General features: G+C 48.3%; 2 protein-coding genes across 3 annotated transcripts; one reads left to right on the top strand and one right to left on the bottom strand.

Annotated features, from left to right (window-relative positions):
* Positions 1–10,547: 10,547 nt before the first annotated feature.
* Positions 10,548–12,543, top strand: LOC123053844 (UPF0481 protein At3g47200). Its single transcript, XM_044477421.1, has one exon. The coding sequence runs from the start codon at positions 10,660–10,662 to the stop codon at positions 12,313–12,315; it is 1,656 nt and encodes a 551-aa protein (XP_044333356.1). The 5' UTR covers positions 10,548–10,659; the 3' UTR covers positions 12,316–12,543.
* Positions 12,544–13,294: 751 nt separating this feature from the next.
* On the bottom strand, positions 13,295–17,697 carry LOC123053843 (probable LRR receptor-like serine/threonine-protein kinase At3g47570). 2 transcript variants are annotated; one of them, XM_044477419.1, is made up of 4 exons: positions 17,469–17,697; positions 16,851–16,939; positions 14,037–16,762; positions 13,295–13,942 (listed from the first exon to the last, which is right to left on the bottom strand). In XM_044477419.1, exons 3-4 carry the CDS (start codon positions 16,702–16,704, stop codon positions 13,581–13,583), a joined length of 3,030 nt encoding a protein of 1,009 aa, XP_044333354.1. In that variant the 5' UTR covers positions 16,705–16,762; positions 16,851–16,939; positions 17,469–17,697; the 3' UTR covers positions 13,295–13,580. The 2 variants fall into 2 exon arrangements, with proteins under 2 accessions (XP_044333354.1, XP_044333355.1); XM_044477420.1 differs by lacking the exon at positions 16,851–16,939.
* Between the last annotated feature and the right edge of the window lie 2,039 nt (positions 17,698–19,736).

Raw genomic sequence — 19,736 nt, 5'->3', positions numbered from 1 at the left:
AATATTCAGGAATTTGAAAAGGTTTCTGAATTTTTTTTTAAATCTTCAGGAACTTAATAAAGAAATTGTTCAAAAATATGAAAAAAAATGTTCATGAATTTTTGAAAAATATTTACAAATTTTTAAAAGGCTCACAAATTGGAAAAATGATCGTGATTTAAAACATTATGAATATTATTCTTTACGAATTAAAAAAATCTTCCTAATTTATAACATGTTCAAGAATTTGTAATACATGTTCCAAATTTAAAAAATGGAAAAGGAAATAGAAAAGGGAAGAAAAAACAAACATAATAAAAATGAAAGAGTACTTATAAAACTAACAAAGAAACACATAGAAAAGTAAAAAAAAATGAGAGAAAGACCTTCTCAAAATTGGAACAAATAGTGGTGTGGTGCCCCGTTACGTCAAGGGTGCATGTTTCAAAGATTGTTTTGTGAGACCTTTTTTTGTGGTAAAAACTTCCGATCTATTCATTAGACATCATGGTAATAGAATGAAGACAAGAAGTAACAATGTTTATATCGATGTCCATAGACCATCTAGTGACAACTACAATCACTGAAGCGCCAAAGGCACACCGTTGTCATCGCCCGTCCCTCATCGTAGTCGGGCAAATCTTGTTATAGTAGACAATCAAAAAATAATGAGATGATCATTTTAGGAATTGATGCATCCTAGCAAATAATCCTATACAGTTCGCAAATCTAATTCGAATCCAGAAGGCAAGATGTATTACAGGGATTCACTTCTGAATGAATCCCCGCAACAAGCGGTAAATAGGATTTTCTGATAATGGTTTTTTTGTGGGAATTTACAATCATGAGTGCTACTCCCTCCGTTCCTAAATATAAGTCTTTTTAGACATTTTAAATGGAATACAACATACGGATGTATGTAGACATATTTTAGAGTGTAGATTCACTCATTTTGCTTCGTATGTAGTCACTTGTTGAAATCTCTAGAAAGACTTATATTTAGGAAAAACGGAGGGAGTATACCATACCCTTTCTTTCGTTTTTTTTCTTCTTGAAAACCCTTTCCTTCATTGTTGTTGAAGAGGATCCTTTGTCAAATCACAGGCCTGGTGCGTTCACGGCCCAGCCCAGCCCAGCCCATAACGAAAATGGAAGCTGAAGCCATCCCTATATAGTACATAATCCACGGCCCAAGCTCTAGGATACCCTGTGATGAAATCAAAGTTGAGAGTGCTTCTCTTGTCAGAAGACAAAGAGAAAAAAAAGTCGAGAATGCAGGAAGAAACGAGCAATTTATGTCTATGTCTACATAGGAGCGAGCACTCCACAAAGAATTTAAGACTGAAACACGTTAAGGCAATTACTCTGAAGTCGACGATGCAGCTTGCAGCCAACCGCAATGGCGGCCGATCATTCCCTGCCATGGACAATGATCTGGAGAGAGACACAGGCTGGTCGTCATCGTGCCAAGTTATTGCCGCAGGCTCCGGCCACCACAGTCCATGATCAACTTCCTTGCAGTGACTATTCAGTCTTTAATCTCCACACGAGGTGGGCCTTGCCTCGCCGGTAATGGGGACGGAGTGATCTGCAGTTTTTTCAGCTTTGCGATGGGGTTCGTGCGTGCGCTCCACTACCCCGTCACTCCACAGTCCCGAAGGACGCCCAACGGCTAGGAATCACAAATCTGTCGTGTGCAACCACACTCCTCGCCGTCGCCGTCTTTATGCTGCCCCCATCCCCGAAATGTGACACAAAACTTCTTTCTTTTCACGTTGTGAGGTGGCAGGAGCTGATGCCCGTCTTGTGCCGGGTGGCTAGCCAACTTTTGGTCCTCAGCCAAGCATCTGTTAACCTGAGCTCTATGTCGCGCACTAACCTCCACTGGCAAATCGCCCATCACGCCGACCATTTCATTGGTGCACCGTTGACATGCAACAATAAGAAAAAACAAATGATCATCTGTAGGCTCACCGTCAAGAGCTTGTCAAACACGGCATGGAGTATTAGTTAAACGTATCCGTTATTTGGATGGAAACGTCGGAGCATCATGGGGTTGGAGCATGATTAGGATGACGTGATTGGTTGAATCTTGCAGAAACCAAAGCCATGCTAATCGCTTAGAGCAACTCTAGCAGACTCCGCATCCCGTCCCGACCCGTAAAATAACCGCCAAAATGCGGGTCGGGGCGGAAAAACCAGTCCGATCAGACCCCGCATCCCGCCACGGCCCGCAAAAAATTCTAGGGGGCGCGGCAAAATCCCGAGCCCAACCCGGAAAAACGCGGGTTTCCCCCTCGTGGCTGCGGTGCCCTGCATATAAGCGGAAGCGGTTGGTGGGGGGACATTTCATCCCGCGCTTCTCCCACCAACCACCTCTCCTCTCCCCCTCGTGCTGCCGCCGGCCGCCACCCAAGATTCCGGTGACCGCAGCCGGCAGGAGCACGCCGGAAGGCCGCCACGCGCACGAGGCCTCCCCTCTGCGTCGGTGGGCCCCCGAATTTGCAGATCTGCGGCACTTCATCGCGGGGCGCTGGATTTGGCGTTTTCTGGCCGCCGGTTGCTGCCCCAAGCGATGGAGTGGTCGGGGAGCCTCTCCCGCAGCCTAGGCAAGGGCGCATCGCCGCATGCAGGTACGAGTTCGTCCGCCCGCCGTCGCCGAAGGTTTGCGGGCATGAACTCGTCCGGCCGTCCACCGGGCTCGGCGCTCGCGCAGCGTCTTTGTGGCTTGCTGATGCCGCTCATAGAGTGCGACGATTGCACGCGGAAAGTGCTGCGGCTCACTTCGAGCACGCCGAAGCACCCCGGATGGGTGTTCTTCAAATGCGAAAACGACGGGGTACGTGCACTTGCGGTAGCTCGTTTCATAGTTCATTCTTTAGTTCAATTGCGGTGGCTCACTTCGAGCTTGCTCATTCTTTTGTATAGGACGATGGATGCTCATTTTGGTTTTGGGAAGGGCAATACATTGATTTGTTGATAGAAAGAAATTTAATAGATGTTAGTGCACTCCTTAGTACAATCGAAGGCAATGATGCGGCTGCATGTGCAACTAGAGGGGAAGCAACATCTACTTCTTCCGAACCAAAGATGAAGAAAGAAGAATGCAAAATCAAGAATCCACAGATCAACAACGAATGCATGGAGAAGATATTAGTCCAACTAGTGGGAGCAATTACGGAAGTTGGAAATCTTCTAAAATGCATACTTGTAGTTCTTGTTTTCTTTGCTCTTGCTATTCTAGCAAAGATTTGGTGATGCCTTTTGTATCCAATGTTGTTATAATAAAGCAAAGCAATGCAATATGCTAGATCAAATTACGCTGTAAATTTAAGTTTTGCGGGCCGGGAGGACCTGCGCCAGATCAGACGCCGCAACCCCAACCCGTAAAAAAGCATATTCTGGGAATATCCTTTTTTACGGGTCCATTATGCGGGGTCTGCAACTGCGGCCGTCCGCGCCGGCCCGCAAAGGCGTTTTTCCGTGAACTGCAAAAACGTTTTGCGGGTCGGGAGGATGCGGGGTCTGCTAGAGGATTTTTTTTCAAAACTATCACGTTTTTTGAAGCAAATTCAAAAACTATAGGACAGAATGGAAAAAATTCAAAAGTATGACCCTGTCGGCCTTGCTTGGGCCGAAAAGGGGGTTTTCGGCTTAACTTTGGCCGAAAAGGGGTCTTCGGCCCGCGGTTGACCGAAGACGTGCTTTTCTGGGCCGAAGACATGGCGTCGGCGGTGGCCCAGCCGATAATAGTAGCCTCGGCCACCAGCTGACCGAATTGGGCCGTTTTCGGCCACGCATAGGCCGAACTAGTTTTCGGCCATCCATCGGCGAAAAAGGCTGGATAAGCCAGCGCCGCGCCCGTCTTCTTCCTGTCGCCTCTGTTCTTCTTTCTCTCTCTCAGTTCTTCTCTGTAGGTCGCCACCCCACTCCGATCTCCTCCATTTGCCACCCATTTTCACATCCAAGCCATAGAATTCATAGATCGTAGCAATCCTCGACGGCCTACGGTGTTATTTCTTGCTATGGGATAGTTTTTGATGCGTTTGGGGAGGAGTAGCCATGGTGGGGAGGAGGACGTGGGGTTGGGCAGTAGGTGGTGGTGAGGAGGAGCAGCAGCTGTGGAGGAGGAGGTGCGGCTTGGGGGGTGACCGGAGTTGAACCTCCTATCGTCGAGGGGGCGGCGGTGTCGTTGTCCGATGGTGCAAGAACTCCGCGTGGTGGCCGGTGCCGCTGAGTCGAAGAGAGGAGCAAGAAGCTAGGGACACACGCTTCAAAGGTATAACCATGTCGTCACAAATTTATTTTATCTAAATTGTATAGTTTAATTAGTGTATATAAGTCATATTGCGAATTTTAGTGCTAATATATTTGTGGAGGCATTTTAGCGCATAGTTCGTGTAGTGGGTAATATTAGTGTTCGTTGTGATTAATGAGAAGATGACAATGTCTGACAGGTGAAAATGTCAGAATCGGTAAATCTGACTGTTTAACTACGGCACTGGTAATGTTCGATATAATGAGTTGGGGGTTGATCTTAGAGTTTAAAAATGGCGTCATGACACTAGCAGACCCGGACAGACTGGACATTAGACAGTTGAAGTACTGGTTGACAACGAGTTTCAGGCTGGATCCTGAAGTATGTTCCGTCAGTATTCATGCTTTGTGGACCAAATCCTGTAAAAATGTCAAGTGGGAGTTGATGCCGGTAGATAGGAGTCAGCATTGGTTGTCCCTGTTAAGACGCTGCCGAGACCGAAGAATCCACCCATAGGCACTTGTGCAACCTGTGCCGAAGGAGGAGAATACCGTACAACTCCACAGGGAGTATGAACCCGGCCAAGGCAGTGAAGTGGCTAACGAGATTGTTTTATCCGGGTCACAACCACAAGATGTGGATGCTAGCCAACCCGAGAAAGAGTCGGACTACGTGCCACACAATGTTTGTGGTCCTAATACTGGGCAGAGTAGCCAGTCGATAATATTAGCTGGTTCTGGTTTTGCTGATGGGGATGAGGAAGGGGATGAAATGCAGAGGGTGATGGAGGAAGAGGACGAGGATGGATTGCTGGAGGAATTGGATTCTAAAAATTTTGAGGATGAAGTTGAGGTACCGATTCCTTCTGCATGGGAGCAGGACATATCCACCGGCCTTACGGTCAACGATGGCCATGCGACTCCATGGCAGTATAATCTGAACCAAGTACAAATAGGGGCTATGTTTGATACAAAGAAAAAAAATTGAAGTATGCGGTGATAAAGTGGGCTATGTCTACACAAAGGGTTTTCCGGACACACATATCAAGTCCAACAAACTATACCGTGAAATGTGTTGAAACAGGTTGTCCTGGGAAGGTGCACGGGCACGTGCCGAAGTATGACATCCACTGGGTTGTCACCATTGTTGTCCCACATAATTGTGTGAGGAAGAACCTGCTGGTGAAGCATCCGAACCTGACTTAGTCTCATTGCGCAACTCATGTATACAGAGATAGTAGAGAAGAAAGATATGGAAGCAAAACACATCCAGACAGCAGTGAAGGTCAGATGGAATTATGTCATTCCTTATGGGAAGGCTTGGAGGGCTAAGCAGAAGGCTATGGAGGAAAGGTTTGGGACGTTCTTTGACTCATATGATAATGTTGTCCGTCTCCTTGGCATACTGAAGGAGAGGAATCCGGGCACTTATGTGAACGTACAACACATGAGGTTGCTGAGTATACCAGATTTCAAGGTGTTGAAACGAGTGTTCTTCTCTTTCGCTATGTGCATCGAAGCTTTCCGGCATTGTCCTCCTGTTATGTTTGTGGATGGTACATTCCTGACCGGTCAGTATAGAGGGCAAATCCTGACTGCTATTGGTGTGGACGGGAACAATCAAATCATCCCACTTGCCATGGCATTTGTGGAGGGTGAGAACTTTCCCAGCCGGGTATGGTTCCTCCGGCAAGTGAAAATTGCCATTGTGAAGGACCTACCAAACGTGTGTGATTCATGACAGACATGCTGGTATATTTAAGGCCGTGAAGACACTACGTAATCCAACAGTTGACGAACCAACACCTTGGAGGGACTTGCAGAGCTGGTGGTGCATGCGCCATCTTGGGGCTAATTTTTTCTCACAGTTCAAGAACAAGCGGTTGATGAACTTGTTCAAAAAATTATGCAAGCAGAGCCAGCAGCGCAAATACGGATTTATTTGGTCAAAACTAGATGAGTTTACTAAGAAGCAGGTCCGTGCGAGGAAGAAAATGGAAGAAGATCAGGTTAAATTAGCAGCACTCATCGCGGAGCTAGAGGAGCCAGTAGGTCTTTGTGACTTGCCAGCAATTGACCCTCCTAATACTAAGAGAAAGAAGGGAAGGGCAATAAAGAATTTTTCTGAGTGGATAGAGAAAGAGCCTCCAGTGAACTAGTCTTTGCTGCATGACACACATGGAGCTAGGTATGGCCACATGACAACCAATCTTGCAGAGGTGTATAACTTTGTGCTGAGAGGGAATAGAGCATTGCCACTCACCGCTATTGTGGAGGCTGTATTCCATGGCACTTTGAGATATTTCAGAGAAAGGCACGGGTTAGCAAAGAAGCATATTGAAGATAATCAGAACACACCTTATTGTAGCCGTGTCATGAAATACATGGCAAAGAAGATAGAGAAAGCAAAGAAGCACACTGTCAGACTCATAGGGAATCAAGAAAGGAGGTATGAGGTTCAGCTTCCTACCGATGGTTTTGGTTCTGGACATGAGGTGAAGACACACGAGGTAAAAATTGGAACGGAATTTTATCCAACGTGTGAGTGTACATGCAACAAACCGAAGTTGTTGCACCTACCTTGCTCTCATGTGTTGGCTGCCTGTGGCCAGATTGAGTTGGATGCTATCTCCTTCGTGTCCCCATACTATTTAAAAGAGGCAGTGCTCAACACATGGACATGCAAGATGACAGGGTTTAGAGTCGTCGGCAATTTCAACAAGGTAAACGACGGTGAGAGAGTATACATCCCGCATCCAGACCTTCGGCGAACAAGTAGGGGCAGACGAAAGGCCCGTCGCATCCGGAACGATATGGACCAGTCTGAAGTTGGTGGAGCAACCAGACAATGTTTGTTATGCGCGGCTTATGGGCATAGGATGAAATATTGTCCCGACCTGAACAAAGATGGTGCTTCCACATCGACGAGTGCTAGCACATCGACGACTGCGACAACAGGAGCAAGAGGCGAACGTGGTCGTGGCAGTCGAAGCCGAAGGAGCGGACGAGGAAGAAATAACTCACAAGCTATATAATGTGTCGTAGTGGGTTTTAATATGTAATATGTCAGGACTATGTTTTAATTTGCAATATGTCAGGACTATGTTTTAATTTGTAATATGTCAGGACTATGTTTTAATTCTTAATATGTCAGGACTATGTTTTAATATGTAATATGTCAGGACTATGTTTTAATATGTAATATGTCAGGACTATGTTTTAATTTGTAATATGTCATACTATGTTTTATTTGCACCTGACATTTGTTGTTTGAATTGCAGATATGTCTTCGTATCCGTTGCTTAATGGTAACATCGATAGAAAGCACCGGGGCACCCTTACGGAAGCGGGCAACAACTTAGATGTGTTGGTCACTCGTACCCCAAAGACTAACTGGATGATACACGATTCATGGGTTGATAGGTATGTGTGCATATAATGGAGTCCATATAATGACTTACTATGTTTGACATACTTTTCATAGCCGCTAACAATCTCTTTATTTTATAGGTTAAGTTGGGCTGGACTTCTACCCTTGGCACGGCTGGTTGAGGGTACATTGGATGAGTGGATTGATGGTCCGGACTTAGATGAGGCAGGTGAACCATTGCAGTTACACAAGAGGCAAGTGAAACATTTCTCTTATGACAAGTCACTCCTTACCTGCTTAGTAGATAGATGGAGACCAGAGACACATACGTTTCACTTTCCCTGGGGAGAGATGGCGCCTACTTTACAGGATGTGTCTTACTTATTGGGATTACCTCTGGCCGGTGCTGCCATAGGTCCCTTAGAGGCAGAATCTGGTTGGCAAGCAGCGATGTAGACCCGTTTTTTGGCTGCGCTCCCGACTACTAGGGCTAGAGACAACGATCCTCACGGACCTCTTTTTAGATGGTTGAGCCAGTTTCAGGTAACCATCACGGCCACTTAAACAAATGTTTTTTTTTAGTTGCCCGATGTTCATACAATCATTACATTTCTATGTAGATTGTCTCGTTAGGATATCCCGATGTTCAGTTGTCGGAGGCACAGATTGACCGGTCCCTAGAGGGAAAATGGCGGGAAAGAATGACTGTGATATGGCGGGAAAGGGTTGGCGGGAACATATGGCGGGAAGGGGTTGGCGGGAAACGGGTGGCGGGAAAATACAATTACGCCTAATGCACGAGCCATGCAACTTCGGCCTACACTTGACCAAAATGCCTATTTCGGCCAAAGGGTGGCCGAAAACACCCTTTTCAGCCAGCTCCGCGCATTTTCGGCCAAGGCAAGGCCAAAAACCCTATTTCGGCCAACAGGTGGCCGAAAACACCCTTTTCGACCAACACCTGGCCGACGGGGTGCTAGATTTGATTTTTCTCCAAAGCATGCCGTAGTTTCCGAATTTGCTACAAAATACGTCATAGTTTTGAAAAAAAATCCTGCTAGAGTTGTTCTTAGGCTACCCACAGTGGGAGTAACATAGGTAGTAACATCACACGTATCTAGATAAAATAGATGATGTGGCAAACAATAAATGAAGAAATGGGGAAAAGTGGTAACATAGCTAGTTCACACATATCAAGGCAAAATGAGTCTATAGCCTAATAAATGAAGTGTTGCATGTTACTCCCCACTATAGAGATTGTAACATAGATTAGTAACATGTACATGTTACTAGTCTATGTTACCATCCATTGTGGCTAGTCTTACAGTAAAAGTGATGTTTGAATGCCTTGAAGTAAGCAACTTCCTACGTGGCCTACGATTTTACTTCTTTGCGAATGAGATGAATTCATACAGGCACGCGGACACAGCTGAGCACCGCAAGGTGGCAACAAAGTACTCCACTACGAAGGGAGTATTTGACAAAAAAATACCATATTAGGGGTTATCGTCCCACAGAACTATCACTTTAAAAAATGACCGATAACTATCAAAAATTCTAATTTTGTGACTAAAAACTACCATTTTTGAAAAATGATCCGTTTAGACGATTTAAATACGTTTATGACATGCGGGGCCCACCCATCAGGGCTGACGTGGCGGCAAAGTCAATTATGTTTACTTTGATGGTTACGTTGACTGTTATTACAAATGGGGCCCACCTGTCAACATCACTCTTCTTCTTCCTCCTCCTCCTTTCTCTCTTTGCCAGTTCCTCAAACACCTTGTGTGCACCCGCGAGCTTCCTTCGACGTCCTCCACTGCCGGCGCTCACCTCTCCCCATGCCTCGATCCTGTCTGGAAAGGGAGAGCCCGAGCTGCCCAACCACTCCGGCGACCACCTCTCCCCCTCGCGTCACTCCAACGAGGTCACCTCTGCCGGCGACAACCACCACCGGCATGCACGGACCAACCTAGCTAATACTCGCCTTGGTTCGAGCTCCCACATGAGCTCCTGGGGCGCTTCGTCGTCCGCCTCCTGCTCCTCCGTGCAGGTGCAGCCGGCTCGCACGGCCACGGTGCCGGACGCCGCCGAACTCGCGCGCCTCGTCGAGGAGCTGGAGGAGGCTTTGCCTTGGTCCGAGCTCCCACATGAGCTCCTGGGGCTCCTCGTCGCCCACCTCCCGTACTCCGTGCAGGTGTAGCCGGCGCGCGCGGCCACGGCGCCGGGCGCCGCCAAGCTTGCGCGCCTCGTCGAGGAGCTGCAGGAGCATGAGTCCTGCCTGCGCACCGAGTTGCTCGAGCACAAGATCCTCAAGGAGGCCGTCGTCGAGGAGCTACGTCCGGTGGTGGCGCCGATGGCCTTGGAGGAAATTCTGTCAGCTTCGGCGGCCGCTTCCATAGTTCCAGCCGCCGTGGTTGCGCCGCCATTCTAGTCCCCAACCAACGCCAGGGAGGTGCTGCACCGGGGCGTCGTCATGGAGGAGTTCGGAGCTCAAGCCCGGGTGCACAGCAAGTGTTCAACGAAATGCCAAAGAGAGAGAGGAGGAGAAGGAAGAGGAAGATTGATGCTGACAGGTGGGCCCCGCTTGTAATAACAGTCAACGTAACGGTCAAAATAAACGGAGTTGACTTTGCCGCCACATCAGCTCTGACGGGTGGGCCCCGCATGTCATAAACACGTTTAAATCGTCTAAACTGGCCTTTTTTAAAAGTGGTAGTTTTCAGTCACAACATTAGAAATTTTTGATAGTTATCAGTCACTTTTTTGAAAGTGGTAGTTCTGTGGGACGGTAACCTTTAATGTAGTAGTTTTTTGTCAAATACTCATACGAAGGAGTACTCGGCAGCAAACTCCTTTTTTATAGAAGAAATTCCAATAATTGTAGTACAGCACGACAAGCAACACTGATAACTCCAGTCATCAATCATTATCCGCGATTAAATTTTCGAGCAAAAAAGATCATCATCCTGCACGTTGCTTGCACTCCTTGATCTGTCCATAACCGGACCAGTGAGACCCAGCAGCCGGGCAGCCAAGCCAAGCTTTCGCCAATGGTCGCCGTCTTCAACAAGGACGTCCTGAGCTGGTACCTCATCACGCTCAAGCTCAAGGAGACCGTCGACGCCAACCTCAAGAAGTCCCCGTCGCCGCACTGGCAGGCGCTCCCCCGCAGCCTGCTCGTCGCCAACGGCACGCCGGGGGCAGCGGAGACACTGACGCGCCAAGACCGGGACCAGCAGGCCGCGGTCCCGTCGGCGCAGTCACCGGCGCACAGTCCCAAGCCGCAGGACCCGGAATGGGTGGTGACCATCCGCGGGAAGCTGGCGCAGGCGCGCGCGGAGGAGGCGGCGTGCCCGTGGGCGCGGCTGTCCGTGTACCGGGTGCCCAAGTCCCTCCGCGAGGGCGACGAGCGCGCCTACACGCCGCAGGTGGTGTCCATCGGCCCGCTCCACGCCGGCAAGCGGCGGCTGCGTGAGATGGAGCGCCACAAGTGGCGCGCGCTGCACCACGTGCTCAAGCGCACGGGCCACGACGTCACCGCCTACCTGGACGCGCTGCGGCCCATGGAGGAGCGGGTGCGGTCGTGCTACGACGGCCGCGTCGCCTGGATGCCGGCCAACGACTTCGCGCAGTGCCTGGTGCTGGACGGGACCTTCGTGCTGGAGCTTTTCCGCGGCGCGCTGGACGGCGCCAAGGGGTTCGTGGACGATCTGGGCTACTCGCGGCACGACCCCGTCTTTGCCATGCGCGGCGCCATGCACGCCATCCGCAACGACATGATCCTGCTCGAGAACCAGATACCGCTGTTCGTGCTGGACCTGCTGCTCGGGATCCAGCTGGGCCACCCGGAGCAGACCGGGGCCGTGGCCAGCCTCGCCGTGCGGTTCTTCGACCCGCTGATGCCGACGGACACGCCGCTGCACCGGAAGGACCGGTTCAAGCTTGAATCCTCCGTGGACTCGGACGCGGCGGCCGCGGCGGCGTTCGACCCGCTGTCAAACCCGATGCTGCACTGCCTGGACGTGTTCCGGCGCAGCCTCCTCCGCGCCGGGATGCAGCCCACCCCGCCGCCGGCGGCGCGGCTGTGGCTGAAGAAGTGGTCGGGGCTGCGGCGCGTGGCCGACAAGCGGCGGCAGCAGTTCGTGCACTGCGTGTCGGAGCTCCGTGAGGCGGGCATCCGGTGCCGGCGGCGGCGCAACACGGACCGGTTCTGGGACATCCGGTTCGACAAGGGGGTGCTCCACATCCCGCGGATCCTCATCCACGACGGCACCAAGGCGCTGTTCCTGAACCTGATCGCGTTCGAGCAGTGCCACATGGACATCGCGACGCCGGGCGGGAACAACATCACCTCCTACGCCATCTTCATGGACAACCTGATAAACTCGGCGGAGGACGTCAAGTACCTGCACGACCGGGGCATCATCGAGCACTGGCTGGGCAGCGACGGCGAGGTGGCGGAGCTGTTCAACCGGCTGTGCCTGGAGGTGGTGTTCGACATCAACGACAGCTACCTCTCCGGGTTGTCGGACCAGGTGAACCGGTACTACGACCACAAGTGGAGCACCTGGGTGGCCAGCCTGCAGCACAACTACTTCACCAACCCGTGGGCCATCGTCTCCGTCGTCGCCGGCGTCTTCCTCCTGCTGCTCACCATGATGCAGACCTTCTACAGCGCATACAGCTACTATCGCCCGCCGGCCTAGCCTTTAGCTCGAGCTCCAGCCTCCAGCTCCAGCAGGTGGATTTTGGATTACAGTTTGACATTCTTTTTTTCTTGGCTTGCATTACAGTTTTGATTGATTGATTGGTTGGTTCTCTTGTCAAGGAAGAACTCTTCTCCCCACTTTGAGTTGCATCCTGTTAATATACATACTCGATTCTGGTGGGACAAGGATATTTTTGGCAAAAAATAAGCAAATGCATTGTATTAAGCGTCTGTTCTTGGGACATCTTGAGGGGTTTGGACGCTCTCATGGTCGTGGAGAATTGTTCAATTGAGCATTTGCATCTGCACATTTTATGACTGTACACATTTTAATTTTAGCGACCAGGGAGAATTGTTCAGTTGAGCATTTGCAAGGTCAAATGTCAGTCTTGTTTGAGGCTGATTCTAAGGTTTTCCACACGTGGAAGGAACGGAAGGCCGCAAGTTTTCTGTCCTTCCACGTCTCAGTTACATGTGGGAATACATAACTCTTTTCTTATCTGGACGTAGTAGATCAGCATTCAGCAACATGCGCGGATGCGCCAATCTCCGTATTTTCTTTTGAAGAGAAGATAACGACACTATGATCCGTATGATGCTTCTACTCTAGTCATCAGGATCCATCCTCGGCCCCTAGCGTGCAGCATTGGAGCCACAAGGCTTTCATTCACACAGCTATGGAATGGAAGCGCCCAGACGGGTCCCTTTTTCCTTTTGATACCAATTCAGTTCTTCCAGTGAGCAGCATCGATGCTCTCCCCTAAGAAACCACAATTGATTAAAAAAAAAACAGACCAGCATCGACGCATATGCTCTAGTGCCATGCCTAATTCAGAGCATAAAGGGCATCATACCATTATCAACTTGGCAGTGGACCCAACATGTGCAAATGTTGTGCACTCCAGGCAACCCTGGAGTAGCCTGACAATAATATACCGTTTTCTGCATTCACCTTATATCAGGCAAAAAGCTAAATGTCAGGGCAATCTTTCTTTTGTTTTTGAGATGATGTCAGGGCAATCTTGAAGGAACATGCATACCATCTTTTTATGCAATTATAAAAAACACAAAGGCTGATCCGTGCTTTGCAAAAAGATGAGCATTTCAAAGGCTAGGAGCAAAGTCGCGGCCCAACAAATAATTTTCTAGAGTACAAAAGTTCTACACGGCCACTGTGGTATGAATGTATGGTACAGCTCTAGTTACACGCTTCGTATCAGCTGGTATGTATGTATGATACAGCTCTAGTACGTAGCATCCACTTCAAGACACAAACGACGCGTCGATCGCGTGCAGTTCAGTAGCTGCTTCTCTCATGTTGATTCGCTCGTTAGGATCCTGGCTCGCGCAAGAAAGTGCCACTTTCAGCAAGGACAACAGGCACCGGTGGACTTCGTTCTCTTCTTCCAGATTATCCTGGGAGCAGTCTTGGCATTCTTCCCGGAGAGAAGCGTCAAGGATATGAAGTATCTGATCCGGAAAGTTCCTCCTGACAAAGTTCACGATGTCAAGCCCCTCGCAGAACATAGGGTCGGTCGGCCTTCTTCCTGTCAGCATCTCCAGCAGTACTATCCCAAAACTGTACACGTCTCCGGAGGTGGATAGGTAGCTGCCTCCTGCATACTCTGAATACCAAGTAAAACGTTCAATAACATAAGTTCATGTAAACAACCGCTTCGTTGCCCGCATTCAAATTTACAGCAAGAAACATATTGTTACCTGGAGCGATATATCCAATCGTGCCCTTCAGAGTCATTGTACCCATTGAACTCAAACCCCCAGCTGCTGCTGACTTGGATTTGATGTAGAACCTTGCGATGCCGAAGTCCCCCAAACGAGCTGTCATATCATAATCTAGGAGGATGTTGCTGGGCTTCAAGTCACAGTGAACAATAGGGCTCTCACAGTCATGGTGTATATATTGCAATGCATCGGCTATATCAAGAGCTATTTTCATTCTTTGAGAGAGGTCCAATTGTTTTGGGCCTTTTTCATCTCCTGTCGGGTGCAGCCAAGTGTCCAAGTTGCCATTGGGCATGAACTGGTAGACTAGAGCTTTGAAATCCCTGCCTCGATTATCAATTGTTGAGCATGCAGTTAGAATTGGAAGAAGATTCCGATGCCGAATATTTCTGAGCGCTTTACATTCTGAGATGAAACTTTTATCCGCACCTTGCATGTCAAGGTCAAAAACTTTCACTGCCACAAGCATCTGTTTTGGGTTTAGTTTTGCTCTGTACACTGAACCGCAGCTTCCTCTCCCAATCAAGTTTGACTCTGTGAAGTTCCCAGTAGCCTGTGCTAGATCCTTATAAGATACTTTAGGGAATTGCTCATCGGAAGAAGGCAACGATAACTGCATCCTCAGCATCCTCTTTCTGAGAAGGGATAAGCAGACTACTAATATGAGTAACAAGATGCCTAATATAGGGACCAATACTCTCACCAAATAGTATTGCCATCTAGATCTTCTATGAGAAGCAGCGGGGCATGAAGGCATATGTAGGTCCAGTACACCTCCACAAAGCCGCCAATTGCCTTTAAGGGAAATGGCTGTTGTATTTTTGAATATTCCTTCTACTGGTACTTCTCCTTCAAGATGATTGTCGGATAGATCCAACTGGGTGAGAAGTTGCAGTTTGCTTAGAGCAATTGGGATAGAGCCTGAGAGATTGTTATGTGAAAGGTTGAGCTCGATCAAGCTGTTCAGACTGCCTAGAAATATGGGAATGCTTCCCGAGAGGAAGTTCCGGTCCATTTTGATGGCTTGCAATTGCTGGCATGTGCGCAAAGTAGGTGGAATTTCCCCAGTAAGCTTGTTGGATGAAAGATCTAGATAGTTGAGTTGTTGAAGATTACTGATGTGAGGAATTTGGCCTTCTAGGCTGTTGTGGGATAACGCACATTGGGCAATTGTGGCTACACTAAAAACCTCTTTGGGTATATTTTCTTGAAGATTGTTATAGCTGAGGTCTAAATACAAGAGTTGCTGAAGGTTTTCTAAACTTGATGGTATGGGACCGTGGAATTGATTATTTGCCAGAAACAGTTCTGACAGCTTGGAGTTATTGCCAATGGAAGTTGGAATCTGCCCGGTGAAATTGTTCTGTTGAAGATATAAACCTTGCAAATTAGCAAGATTTCCAACCCATCCATCAATCGGACCAGTCAAACTGTTCTCCTCCAGTCCTAGCTTAGTTAGTCTATGGAGATTTCCTATGCTTGACGGAACTAATCCATATAGCATATTCCTACCAAACACGAGGTTGTTAACATTAGACGAAAGGTTGCCAACAGAATTTGGCAAGTTTCCTTGTAGCCGATTTGCATAGAGTGAAAGCATCTCTAGAGAAGTGCAGTTGCTCAATGCATCCAAGAATTCCCAGCCCCAGCTGTCATTTGCTTCAAGACTGTTTGTGTCAAGACCTAGCTTACTGAGCTTCGGAAGTTTACCAAGAGAAGGTGGGACTCGTCCTCTAAACCCGTGATTATATGCTAAGTTTATCAGCTGTAGCTCGGATGCATTGCCTAATGAGTCTGGGATAAGACCTTCCAGCATGTTACCACCCAACGTAAGAAGTCGGAGGTTAGGGAGAGCATCACCCATGTTAGATGGTAGAGTACCAACTAGCATATTCAACTCCAGTGCCATTTGATTTAGCAGAGACATATTAAAAATGGCCTCTGGGACTCTACCTGATAGCTTGTTTTCACCAAGGAGTAAGTTTGACATTTTGGACAACTTCCCAAACTCATCAGGAATGCCTCCCTCTAACCGGTTATACATCAGAATAATATGTTCTAGAGAAGTGATATTGCCAAGGCCTGGTGGAATGACCCCGGTAAGATCATTATAAGAAAGCCACAAGCGTGTCAGATTGGAGAGTAGGGATATTTCTGCTGGAATTTCACCCACCAATAAGTTTCTTGAGAGGTCTAACACCCTCAAGTTGGAGCAGTTTGCGAGCGTCACTGGAATAATCCCTTGTAGCGAGTTGTGACTCAGGTCAAGAAACTCCAGTTCTTGCAGCCGGCCAAGATGTGGTATCTGACCAGAGAACTTGCTTCTGGAAAGGTTAAGATAAGTAAGATATGACATGTTTCCGAGGGAAGGAGAGATTTCCCCGACAAAACTCTGCTCCGACAGGTCCAGCTCTGCAACGCGCTCATGTTCTTCGAGGCTGCACTTCACACCCTGCCAGTTGCAGAAGTGAACACTGGTGTTCCATGAGCTCAAGAGCCCTTTTGGATCGTCGGTGATTGCGCGCTTGAAATCAAGAAGCGACAGCATATCTGTATCGTTCCCATGGAGGACAGCACAAATGACGCTTCCAGATCCATGAGACAATAGCAACAGTGCCCATACTATGAGCACGAAGAGCTTCATGACATAACTTTGTCGCTCGCTCCCTATTTCGTGATGCAATACTGGAGCTTAACTGCGCCTGAATCACATGTAAAAGATCTGAATGAAGCGAAAAGTACGATGTATGAAAGTGCGCAAAATATTCATAGAGAGAAGAAGCGGTGCACCTCTAGTCTTCAGAAGCATAACATATCACAGGAGACAGGACCATGTCTAATATTGGTTTAGGTGGAGATGAGTGTTGTAGTTGGCCCTTCTGAGAGGGATTAAGTAGCAATAGAGACGGCGTTAGCGTTACGCAGCATAAAAAATATCTAATTGCCGTGCACACGTTGACACTTGACAGCATTAATTGCTTTTAAAAATATGCTCTAGTGCTGAATCGCCGGCCGCCCTACTTTGTTTTTAGCAAATTCAGTCTTGTATGCACACTTAGCAGGTATCCCCGTTCTTTGTCGCTTTTACACTTTGTTTGGAACCATTCAAGCAATGGTACAGCCTGATGCGAAGCCGTATAGTTCTAAATAAGGGTTGAAAGTTGAAACAAGTGCAGCGTCAGTACTCTTAAGCATCTGAGGAACCGTGTTTTTAGTATACGTTATCATATAATATTGACCTCTTGAAGAGTTCAGAGCTTTGTACAGTTTGTACATTGCGCATGGGTGGTAGCCATGACGGGTGGAATCAGAATTCCCCAACTTTCAGCTCGAATTTAACAAGATTTCAGTTTCAGCTAACATATAATGCAGACTTTTCAACTAGATTTGTAAGAGGAAAAATCGCACCTCGGAGTTTAGGGCGCGGCGCCCTCGCCGGCGACTGAGAGGAAGAGTGCTGCGCCCTAACCGCCGACGGAGAAGACAACGGAGGCGGAGCAGGACGTGCCATAGGGAGGGAGGAGCGGGAGTGGCGGTGCCGCCTGGCCTGGGGGCAATAGCGGCGGCGGTGTTGCTAGGGTTCGGCTGCACGGCCTGAGGCAGGCCGCAGGAGTGGGTAGCTGCTGCTGGTTCTCTCACGCGACTAGCTGATTTTAAATTTGGTACTCTCTCGGTTACAAATAAAAGATGTCCTGGACGTTTTAGTGTGATTGTTCGCTTATTTTAATGTATATTTATTCCATATTAATAATATTTAAAACATCTTGTATTTGTAGGAGTATTTGTGAACGGTGGGAGTATCAAATTTTTTGGGGTAATTTCTTCCCATTTCACGCCTTGAATTATGTGTCGTTGTTGTTTTGGTCTACATGATATATATGGTAGTAAAAGACAAAAAACTCAATGAAAAGAAAAACCAGCTAGATGCTAATTGGACCAACTCTGACGCCAAGTGGTTAGAAGGTCAGCAACTAACAACTTATTATATTTTCTTACTTACCACTTGTATCTCAAAGGCAAAAGTTGGAAAGCCAATCCTTAAAACAATAAAAAAATGTCAAGCATAGCACAAAGAACCGCAAAATCATTTTAATATCTCCTGGAAGCTTCAAAACATATTTTTGTGATTTTCTGAATTTTATAAGACAACAAACAAAAAAGTAAAAAAGGAACAAGAAAATGTTTTTTATTTTTTAAGATGATAGCACACAATTAATAACCAAAATAAGAACATTTTAGTGTTTTTTGTTTTTAGTAGAAACAATAAAGCATGATAAAAAAAAGGAAAAACATTTATATATTTTTTAAGATTCTCAAGAAAATAAAAAGATAAAAATCAACCTAGGCTAACGAAATGAGTATTTGACAAAAAACTACCATATTACGGGTTGCCGTCCCACTGAACTACCGCATTCAAAAAAGTGACTGATAACTACCAAAAATTTCTAATTTTGTGACTAAAAACTACCACTTTCAGAAAATGGCTAGTTTAGACGATTTAAACACGTTTATGACATACGGGGCCCACATGTTAGGGCTGACGTGGCGGCAAAGTCAACTCCGTTTATTTTGACCGTTACTACGAGTGGGGCCCACACATCAGCATCAATCTTCTTCATCTTCCTCCTCCTCTCTCTCTTTGGCATTTCTTCAAACACCTCATATGCACCCGCCAGCCACCTCCGCAGCACTTCACTGCCGGCGCTCGCCTCTCCCCCTGCCTCGAGCCCGTCTGGATCCGGAGAGCCCGAGCTGCCCAACCACTCCGAGGAAGAGGCCGTCGCCGGCACACGCGACTGCACGCACCTTCGCGGCGGCAAGCGCTGCGCGCACGGCAGCGCACACGCTCGCGACAACGTTGGCTGCACACACAGTCGCGGCGGCGGCGGCCAGCCGGGCCAGCACGCGGTGGCGACGGCGGCTGCGCACGCACGCTCGCGGCGGCAGGCGCTGCGCGCACGGCTCCACACACGCTCGCGGCAGCGGCGGCCAGCCGGACAGCACGCAGCGGCGGCTGCGCACGCACGCAAGGCCGCAGGCGGCACGCATGCAAGCCAGCAGTGCACGTGAGGGCTACGGCTGCATGCTAGGGTACGGCTAGCATGCAAGCTAGCGCAGCGCGGTGCACGCTCGTGGCCGCGCCCGAGCTGTTCAAGGAGGCCGTGGTCGCCGGCACGGCTGAGGCGGTTCCGCCCGCCGTGGTTGCGCCGCCGTCTCCAGTCCCCGACCAACGCCGGGAAGGTGCTGCACCTAGGCATCGCCATGGAGGAGTTCGGAGCTCAATCACAGGTGCACACAAGATGTTCGGGGAAATGCCGGAGAGAGAGGGGGGAGGAAGAAGAAGATAGATGCTGACATGTGGGCCCCAGATGTAATAACGGTCAACCTAACGGCCAAAATAAACGGAGTTGACTTCGTCGCCACATCAGCCCTGACGTGTGGGTCATGTATGTCATAAACGTGTTTAAATCATCTAAATTGGTCATTTTCTGAAAGTGGTAGTTTTTAGTCACAAAATTAGAAGATTTTGGTAGTTATCAGTCACTTTTTTGAATGTGGTAGTTCAGTGGGACGACAACCCCTAATGTGGTAGTTTTTTTATCAAATACTCCTAACGAAATAGATGGAATAAAACATAATATGGGTCATCATGCTCTATGCAATCTATATTTTATC

The sequence above is a fragment of the Triticum aestivum genome, chromosome 2D (genome assembly GCF_018294505.1).
Source record: "Triticum aestivum cultivar Chinese Spring chromosome 2D, IWGSC CS RefSeq v2.1, whole genome shotgun sequence".
Classification (NCBI taxonomy): Eukaryota; Viridiplantae; Streptophyta; class Magnoliopsida; order Poales; family Poaceae; genus Triticum; species Triticum aestivum.
Note: the sequence above shows the minus strand (reverse complement) of the source record. Positions and strands in the feature narration are given on the sequence as shown.